The following is a 9,848-nucleotide window of genomic DNA, read 5'->3' as shown; positions in this document are numbered from 1 at the left end:
AAAAAAAAAAAAAAAAAAAAAAAAGAAAAGATTCGTGACTTTAAGACATAACAACAAAAGTAATCCAAAATGAGCCAGGCACAGTGGCTCACGCCTCTAATCCCAGCATTTTGGGAGGCCAAGGCAGGAGGATCACTTTAGCCCAGAAGTTTGAGGCCAGCCTGGGCAACATAGTGGGACACCACGTCTACCAAAAAAAAAAAAAGTGTAAATTAGCTGAGTATAGTGGTGTGTCCTCTGGTCCCAGCTACTCAGGAGGCTGAGGTGGAAGGATCACTTGAACCCAGGAAGTTGAGGCTACAATGAGCTGTGATGCCACTACTGCACTTCTGCCTAGGTGACAGAATGAACTCCTGAATAATAAGAATAATAAGAATAATCCAAAATGAAGCACACCATCAGAAAAAGACTAAAAAATTAACAGAGTCTCAGTAAAAATATCAAGCAGTCAGCCATATGGGTAAGTAAAGACCCAAAAAGAGAGGATGGAGGGTAGATGACCGAAAAAATATTTTAGGGAAAAAATGGCTGAAATATTTCCAAATTTAATAAAAACTATAAATTCACAGATCCAAAAAGTTCAATAAACTTTAAGCAGGATAACACAAAGAAAACCACTCCAAGGGACATAATAATCTAATTCCTGAAAAATAGTAATAAAGACAGGATCTTAAAAATAGTGAAAGAACAAAAGACCCATTTGACATAGAAGAACGTAGGTAAGAACGATCGTAGACTTCCCATCAACAACAAAGCAAGCCAGAAGACAAAGGAATAGCATCTTTGCACTGCTGAAGGGAAAAAACTGCAAACTTAGAAAGATATACCTAGCAAAAGCATATTTTTAAATGACAGTGAAATAAAGACGTTTTCAAAAAGTTGAGAGAGTGCACTGCCAGGAGACTGTTACTATAAGAAATGTTTTAAAAACTTCTTCATGCTAAAGAAAACTAACACCAGACAGAAACTTAGATCTCTACAAAGGAATAAAGAGTGCCAGAAATGATAATTATGTGGGACATATAAATAATTGCTTTCCTATTAAAAATTGTCTGTAAAGGTTGACAGTTTAAAGCAGAGACTGGCAAACATTTTTCTGTAAAGGATCATGAATAGTAATTATTTGGGGCTTCAAAAGTCGTACAGTCTCTGTCACAACTACTCAAGCATCACTGTAGTGCAAAAGCAGCCATAAACAATAGGTGAACAAATAGATGTGTCTGTGTTCCAATAAAACTTTATTTACAAGAACAGAGACCAGGCAAGATTTGATTCACAGGCCATAATTTGCCAACCACTGGTTTAAGCAAAAATGATAACAATGTATTTTGGTGATTATGCATACATAGAGATAAAACCTACCAAACGAGTAGCAAAGGATGGGAAGGGGTAATGGAAGTATACAGTCGTAAGAGTTTTGCATTACACACAAAATGGTATAATTCTATTTTAGGGTGTGATATGCTAAATAGGCACATTGTAAACCTAGTGAATTCCCAAAATAAAATAAAATAAAGTGGTATGACTTTTAAACCAATATTTAATACTAAAAATTCTCAACTGATCCAAAAGAAGGCAAAAAACAGACAAAACTTTTAAAAGAAAAACAATGAAATGACAACAACAACAAAACTGATGGAAGAAAAAGAAAACAAATAGCAAGATGGCAGATTTAATTCCAACCATGTAGAAAATTGCATTAAATGCAAATGGTCTAAATACCCCAGTTAACAGACAGAGATTGTCAACTGCAAAACAATCACCAACTATATGCTGTCCATTCAAGATATAAAGATGTAGATACTAGGTCAAAAGTAAAAGGAGGAAAGAGATACACCCTGTAAGCGTTAACTGGAAGAAAGCTGGAATGGCTATGTTAATATCAGACAAGGTAGACTTTGAACCAAGGGATATTACCAAGGATAAGGAAAGATGTTTCATAATGATAAAGGAGTCAGCTCGTCTTGAAAAATGACAATCCTTTTAATATGCTAATATATATAAGTCAAAATAAGTGAAGCAAAAACTGACAGAACTGAAAGAAAACAAATTCATAATTAAGAGTTGTAGACATCCACCCTCCTCCTCTATAATTCATGGAATAATTCATGAAAAAATATCAGTAGAATATAAAAGACCTGAACAATACTATCGACCAACTTGATCTAACTGAAATTTACAGAATACTCCATCCAAGAAGAGTAGAATATATGCTTTTTAAAAATACATATAGAACATTTACTAAGATAGAATAAATGCCGGACCATAAAACAAGTCTCAATAAATTTAAAAGGATTAGAATTACACAGTATGTTTTCCGATCACGTTGGTATTAAATTAGAAGTCAACAACAAAAAAAATTTCTGCAAAATCCCAAATTTTCAAAAATCAAATAATAAACTTCTAAATTACCCAGGGTCAAAAAGAATTCATAACGCTAATTAGAAGTTTGTAGTCCTTAAAGAAAAATTCAGTTTTATATGCTTATATTAGAAAAGAAAACCCAAAGTCATGATCTAAGTTTCCACCTTAAGAAGCTAGAGCCCAAAATAAGTAGAAAGGAGGAAATAATAAAATCAAGATCAGAAATCAGTGAAATAAAAAACAAACAATGGGATCAAAGGCTATTTTCTAAAGAGCAGTACAAATGATTCAATTTCTATCTAGATTGATCAAGAACAAAAGAGAGAATATACAAATTGCTCATATGAGGAATGAAAGAGGTAGAATTATAACAGATTCCACATGTTCAAACGATAAGAAAATATTATGAATAGCCTTATGCCAGTACATCCAATGAAAAGAAAAAATTTATTGAAAGACAAATTACCAAAATTACCAGATGCAGTGGCACACACCTATAATCCCAGCTACATAGGAGGCTGAGGCAAGAGAATCCCTTGGGCCTAGGCATTTAAGACCAGCCTGTGACTGGGCACAGTGGCTCACACCTGTAATCCCAGCACTTTGGGAGGTTGAGGTGGGAGGATCGCTTGAGCCCAGAAGTTCGGGATCAGCCTAGGCAACATAGCAAGACACTCTCTACAAAAATTTAAAAAACAAAAAGTTAGCTGGGTACAATGGTGCACACCTGTAGTCCCAGCTACTCAGGAGGCTGAGGCAGGAAGATCGCTTGAGCCCAGGAGATCGAGGCTGCAGTGAGCCAAGGTGCACTCCAGCCTGGGTGACAGAGCAAGACTCTGCATCTAAAAATTAATTAATTAGTTAATTAAAAATAATAATACCAATCCTACACAACCTCTTTCAGAAAGTAGATGAAGAAACACTTCCCAAACCATTCAATGAGGCAAGCAGTGCACTGATACAAAAATCAGACAAAGACATTTCAAGGAAAAAAAACCTATAAACCAATATTACTCATGAAAAAAGATGTAAAAGTTACTTAACAAAATTTTAGCAATTTGAATCCAGCAACAGGTAGATTAAATGAGACTTATGTGACATATCAACCAATCACAATGTATAAAACTTATCTGGATCTTGATTGATACAAAGTATAACAGAGAAATTTTAGTACTGGCTAGACATTTGATTATAGTAAAAATTATTATTACATTTCTTTATGTTAACAGTGGTATCAAAGTAAGGATGTGAAAAAGCAGAGTCATTATCTCTCGAGATACTTCATGAAATATTTACAGATGAAATAATATGATGCCTGGATTTATTTCCAAATACAGCAGTTTCTCCTTTTCTGTGAGGGATATGTTCCAGGACACCAGTGGCTGCCTGAAAATGCAGATAATACTAAATCTTATATATACTATGTTTCTTCCTATACTATATATTCATACCAATGATAAAGCTTAATTTATAAATTAGGCACAGTAAGAGACTAACAACAATAACCAATAACAAAATAGAACAATTATAACAATATACTGCAAAAAACATTATGTGAATATGGTCTCTCTCTCTCTCTTTTTCAATCTCTCAAAATGCTGTAATATTTTCAGACCGTGGTTTACATGGGTAACTGAAACCCTGGAAAGCAAAACCACCGGTAACGGAGATGACTATAACATCAGGGAACAAAGATGAGTAAAACTGGCCATGAGATCTGGGCATTGTGGCTCACGCCTGTAATCCCAGCACTTTGGGAGGCTGAGGCAGGCAGATCATGAAGTGAAGAGATCGAGACCATCCTGGCCAACATGGTGAAACCCTGTCTCTACTAAAAATACAAAAATTAGCTGGGTGTGGTGGCGCACACTCAGTCGGGAGACTGAGGCAGGAGAATTGCTTGAACCCGGGAAGCAGAGGTTACAGTGAACCAAGATCACACCACTGCACTCCAGCCTGGTGGCACAGAGTGAGACTCTGTCTTAAAAAAAAAAAAAAAAAAAACTGGCTATGAGTTGATGTCAAAGCTGGATGACATATGTGTGTGAATTCATTATACTATTCTCTTATTTTTTTATTGTTTGATATTTTCTATAATAAAAAGGGTTTTTTTAATTAAGAAGTTTCTCTATTGTGCAAAGGTAACGTCCACTAACTCCAAGTTTTATCTCTATGGGCACCAACTTCTGAAATACCAAACACATTCATGGAAACTTGTGGCATTTATTAGAGAAAATATGCTGCGAGCAGTCCTTTCTTGCAGTCTGCTGTGTACATTGAAGTGGTCCCTGGTAATTAGGACACAGCTTCCCTTTGGGAAAGTGCAGCCAGGCCCTAAAAGCACCCTTGAGAGAAATGCCAGGTCCTCAGAAGGTTCAATCTCAGATCCTACAGGAGCGAGATGGCAGGAGGCGTGGGACTCTGAGACTTCCCCTCCTCATCTTGCCACGAGCAGGCCCTCACCACTAACTTCCTATGCTTCCACTGTGCCTGCTGCCGCTGAGCTTGAATCCCACACAGCCTGGGTTTGGCTACACATTGGCCTGCAATGTAATCTGAGATGGTTCTAAGGGAAAAACCCAACAAAGCCATCAGCCTTCAAGGGAGTCTGATCCCTGTTCCCTGGGTTATGCTCATGAGCGTATGAGCCCTGGAGAGCTGGCAGGAGCTCTCTGATGGTCTCTGATGGTCCCTGGCATCTGGCCCCATCCTCCTCTTTGCACAGCCCAGGTCTAGCTGCTATGGGCAGGAAGGACTGCCAGTCACTCTCACAGGCTCCACGCACACCATAGCCTGAACAGCAGCAGCTGTCAGAAGACCCAGGTCCTTGTCCCAGGCCCATCCCTTCTTAGCTGTGAGACCCTCTGTAGCTAATTCACCTCTTTGAGTCTCATCTCTAAGATGATGATAACAGTAGCTCCTCATGGTAATGCTGGAGCATCAAATGAGAAAATGCAGGTAAAAGTTCTTTGTGGAGCACTATAAAGATGCAAAGAGCCATTATCAGGCCGAATTCCTAGAACAACTCATGATGAGCCCGTCACTTGGGAAATGAGCTAAACTCTTGGAGCCAGTTGGATGCAAACTTAGAAATCCACTAGGCCAGCCCCTCCATCTGAGGCCTGCAGTAGGACAGTGCCTTATTCACAGACTTTGGCTGGCCAGTTGGGACCATCAGTGTTTCACACTCTTGTCTGGGCTCATTCCATTGCACTGCCTCACATGGCAGAAGCTCTGATTTTTAGCATTTACCCAGAAGTCTCAGGGAACCCAACAAATTCAAAACAAATGTTCAAGGAATTCTACCAAAGCAAAGTCCCGAGGAACTTGGAATACAGTCACCGCAATCCCAAGAATGCTAACTGTAAAAGCAAGAGACACTTGCCCCTCAAATGGGTGGGATGGTCTGCCCTGGGTGGGCCTGGGTGGGTTCTCATGATGCCCCTCTTATCATCTCATCAGAAATTCCTTCCTGGACCTAGGCTACCCCAACAGGGGATGTGGTTCCTCAAACCCTAAAGAAGTCTGGACCAGGACCTGCCTCAAAGAGAAATTAGCCCCTAAAGCAGCAGTGTGTCCAGCCTTTGCTGTTGCCACCAGCCTGTAAGAGCTTGCTAAGTTTCTAAATGGGTTGCAGGAATAGCCTACAGACCTAAAGCCACAGGGTTAACCCAGAACTGTGTTTTGGAGATTTCTTGTGCCAATGTATCATTTTTGGCCTTTGTATCTCAACATCACACTGAACTTTATTCTCCACTTTCAATGTTCTTGAACATGGTGTGGTCTGGTTGCTGTGCAGACCCTAAGTTCTTCCTAGAATTTGGCCCCACAAGTGGCAGCACCGTCCTATGGGTGACTCCAGGCTCAGGGAGCTTTGGGGGCTTTGCTGAGGCAAGGTTTCCCAGAGGGGAAAGAACAATTAGAGGTGCTCACCCTCCACCCACTCTCTGCCCACAGGTCCCAGGTACTTACAGACCTCGGCCTGGCAGGGCTACAGCTGTGACACAGCAGGGTACAGTCTACACTGGGGAGCAGAGTTAGAACTGAGAAGTCAGGACTGAGTCCAAGAAGGAGCGTGAAAAGGACGGAGGCACTGGGTTGTGGCTCAAGGTCAGGATAAAGTTATTAGGCATGGGCGAGAAAGAGAGGGGTTTTGGATGTATCCCCCAAGGCCTGCTGCTTCCACACACTCTCAGGCCAGGGTTCCCAGCTGAGAGAAGCTGCTTGGGTTGGGTTAAGATATCCCAAAGTAGGAAAAAAGGCCAGGGTAACCTCAGGGGCTGGACGACCTTGGGGCTGGACATGAGCTTGCAGCCCAGTTTCTGGAATGATCTAGGGCAGAAGTCAGTGGTCTCTGATGGTTCTCTAAAGGGGATGGGGGATGCAACAGACACACTCCCCCGGCCCCCAGGGGCTCCTTGCAAAGGGTGAGAGTAGAGATATAATGCATTTCCTATCATCCAATTACCAGGCTGCCTATCTCCTGGCAGAAGCAGCTCTCTAGAAAAGTGGGCTGGGATGCAGTTAGCACAATCAATCACAAAACCCCTGGGCGCCACTAGGCTGGCCCCCCGCTGGAGCAGAGCTAATTATAAGGGAGGAGAATCAGCATCCTACTTGGGAAGTGGGAACAGAACAGGCAGAAAGAGCCCAAGGGTGGACCAGACGGGCCTCCAGGCAGGGCCTCCCAGCATCCCCTGCTAGGGCAGGGACCAGCCTCCTGGAGCCTCTTTCTTTCTGTTTCTTGGGGCAGGTAGGAGCCAGGAATGCAGACTGGTTTAAATAAGAAAGATAAGGAGGTTTGGCTCTGTAAAGAAAGCTGAGGACAGGGCCAGCACCTGCACTGCTCCTCCTGCCATCTCCCCAGGATGAGTCCCACCTATGTCACCTGTTCTGTCCCACTTGCCTGTAGGCCCCTGTGCATGTTCCAATCACTCAGCCATATGCAAGGGCCCTGAATGCTCCATGTGTGCTGAATTGAATTAAATGAAATTGACTTGACTGCTGAGGGACAGAATTCAATCCAAACTGCAATTAAATCTTCCTAATTTGAATCTGCTAATTGGAAAAGGCTGGGCAGAAGTTGGCTGCAGTGCAATCTATCTTTTATGGAATTGTTCAATTTAACGGAAAGTGTACCTGAGAATGAGCAAAGGGCTGAAGAAAATGGAACATGTGAAAGCCACAATTTCCTGCACCTAGAAGCACCCTTAGCATTCAATTGACTGGAACTATTCTCTGGAATCACTCCCGGGTGTGCATGGGAAGGGCTCCCAAAGCAACCCTGGACTAAGCCTGACAAATGGCTAAAAAATGACACAACGGCACATCAAACTTTAAGATAATTCATGCTTTTCCATTGATAGATTATTTTACACTCTAAAACAAAACAAAACAAAACAAAAAACATTTTTGACCTAAAAGTTGCAAGAACAGCATAAAGAATTCCTGTATACCCTTCACCCAGATTCCCCAAATGTCACCATTTTACTGCATTTCTATTTCCTTCTCTCTCTGTCTCCCTTTCTCTCTCCCCCCAATGTATATAACATACTTACACATACACACACACACACACATGCACACACGCATACATATATCTCCACACACAATCCTCTGTGAAGATAGATGATAGATTAGATACATTTTTTTTCCCAAACTCTTTGCAGGCATGATGCCTTTTACCTTTAAATATTCAGTGAACTGCACATCTTTTTAAGTTTTCAAGGGTTCTGATCCAACTCTAGTTAATATCAGCTCTCTTCTGAGCTAGAACCAGAGTTGGGTGGGACCCAGGATCCAAAACCAAGCGACCCTGCATCTCAGGACAACAAAGACATCTGTCCTGAGTGAGGGAAATTATGGGCAGGTCTCTTAGGGGCCCACTATCTGCAAAGACTCAGCAACAACACCACCCTCAACCTCTCTCCCCAGCTCCCCTCCTCAGTCCTGACCTCTGACCTGGCTGGCTTTGTCTCCATCGTTCAAGATGCAATGTAAGCCTGTGTTTACACAGCCACCCCACCCAGCATTGCCTTGCTAGCATACCCTGGCACTTCTCTGTGGATCCCTTGAGACACACCTCCTCCAGGAAGACTTCCTGACCACCCAGTTCCTCGGAATTCTCCTTTCTGCTCTCCCCCAAGGGGCCACTGGTTCATATCCCTCATTGAGCCTGGGAAATGTTTTCTATCCCTGTCCCCCCTCCCCCACTGCAGGACCATGAACACTGAGTCCTATGCTGAACACTGAGTCCATAATAGCACCCAGTAACATCTAAGCTAATTGCTAGAACCAGGCCCATGTGGGACCATCTGGCCCAGAGAGTGGCTGGGAGCAGAGGCAAAGGCTGAGGCCTGAGAACTAGGCCTCCTGCGCCACTCAAAGTGAATGAAAACAGAAACTCCATGGACCTGGCAAGACCTCCCTCCTCCCTCCTTCCTCCCTTCCTCCCTGCCTCCCCCAGGGGCCCTGAGACTCACCAGTCAGTGCCCTCAGCCAAATACCTGGGCTGAGGTGTCTGCAGCTGGCCAAAGTCGAAGCTGGGGTGGAGGCGGTGGGGGTGGACAGATACACGCTCCTGACTCCGCCTGCACCAGAAGGGATGGAGAGCCCTGGCGTCAGGGGCTACCCAGGCCACTAGTTCTCAGGAGCTCTGAGAAACCCTCAGGTTGCCCCACCTTGCAGCCCCGCTCAGCACCCACAGTCTAACAAGTACTGAGCTTCACCACTCTTGACAAACTCCAAGGAAGCTTCCCAGATGAACAGCAGGCTGCACCTCAGGAACTCTGGCTGTCTCCAGGCTGCCCACTGTGCGGAGGTCTCTCCCTTGGTGTGTCTGCGGCAGACTACCTGCCTCCACCCACACTCTCTGCCTCTTCGCCCTTCTCCTTTTCACTGTCCTTGGTGGGCCATCTTCAAGACACACAGACTTGCCTCCTGCAGGCTCGATGCACCCCTCTACTCCCATCATGCTCTTCTCCTCGCCTCAACCCTTTTTCGACACTCTTCCCAGCTTTCATGACACAGGTCAAAGCCTTCCTCCTCCAGGAAGGCCTCCTTGAACATCCCAGATCATGGTGACCTCTTCTCCTTCTGATCTCCTACAACACTCACCTTCTATCTCAAGCATCCTAGGGCCTTAGAAATGATCTAGTCCAGCATTTCTCAAAGTGTGCTCCGAGCATCCTTGAGAGTCCCTGCAACCCTTTCAGGTGGTTCAAGAGGTCAAAACTATTTTCCTAATAATACTATAAGGCTATTTGCCTTTTCACTCTCATTCTGTCACAAATGAACAGAGAAGTTTTGCAGAAACTACATGACACAGATTCTGCAAGATTGAATGCAGAAGCAGACATAAGAACACAGCTGCCTTCTATTAAGCCACACATTAAAGAGATTTGCAAATGTTTTAAAAAAGTCATTCTTCTCACTAAATTTATATATAGTGGTTATTTTCATAAAATGTATTATTATATTTAAAA

The 9,848-nt window shown here is 43.0% G+C and overlaps 1 protein-coding gene across 3 annotated transcripts in view; it reads right to left on the bottom strand.

The window, feature by feature from the left end:
- ARK2C (arkadia (RNF111) C-terminal like ring finger ubiquitin ligase 2C) overlaps nucleotides 1–9,848 on the bottom strand; it is a 129,627-nt gene that overhangs the window by 18,703 nt on the left and 101,076 nt on the right. For all 3 annotated transcript variants that reach the window (XM_017857851.1, XM_017857853.1, XM_017857852.1), the window contains exon 3: nucleotides 8,847–8,954. In XM_017857851.1, the coding sequence (XP_017713340.1) occupies nucleotides 8,847–8,954 (108 nt within the window). The remainder of the gene's footprint in view (nucleotides 1–8,846; nucleotides 8,955–9,848) is intronic.

The sequence above is a fragment of the Rhinopithecus bieti genome, unplaced genomic scaffold (assembly GCF_001698545.2).
Source record: "Rhinopithecus bieti isolate Rb0 unplaced genomic scaffold, ASM169854v2 scaffold_42084, whole genome shotgun sequence".
NCBI classification, from domain to species: domain Eukaryota; kingdom Metazoa; phylum Chordata; class Mammalia; order Primates; family Cercopithecidae; genus Rhinopithecus; species Rhinopithecus bieti.
The sequence above is the reverse complement of the archived record's forward strand: the minus strand, read 5'-3'. Positions and strand labels throughout refer to the sequence as shown.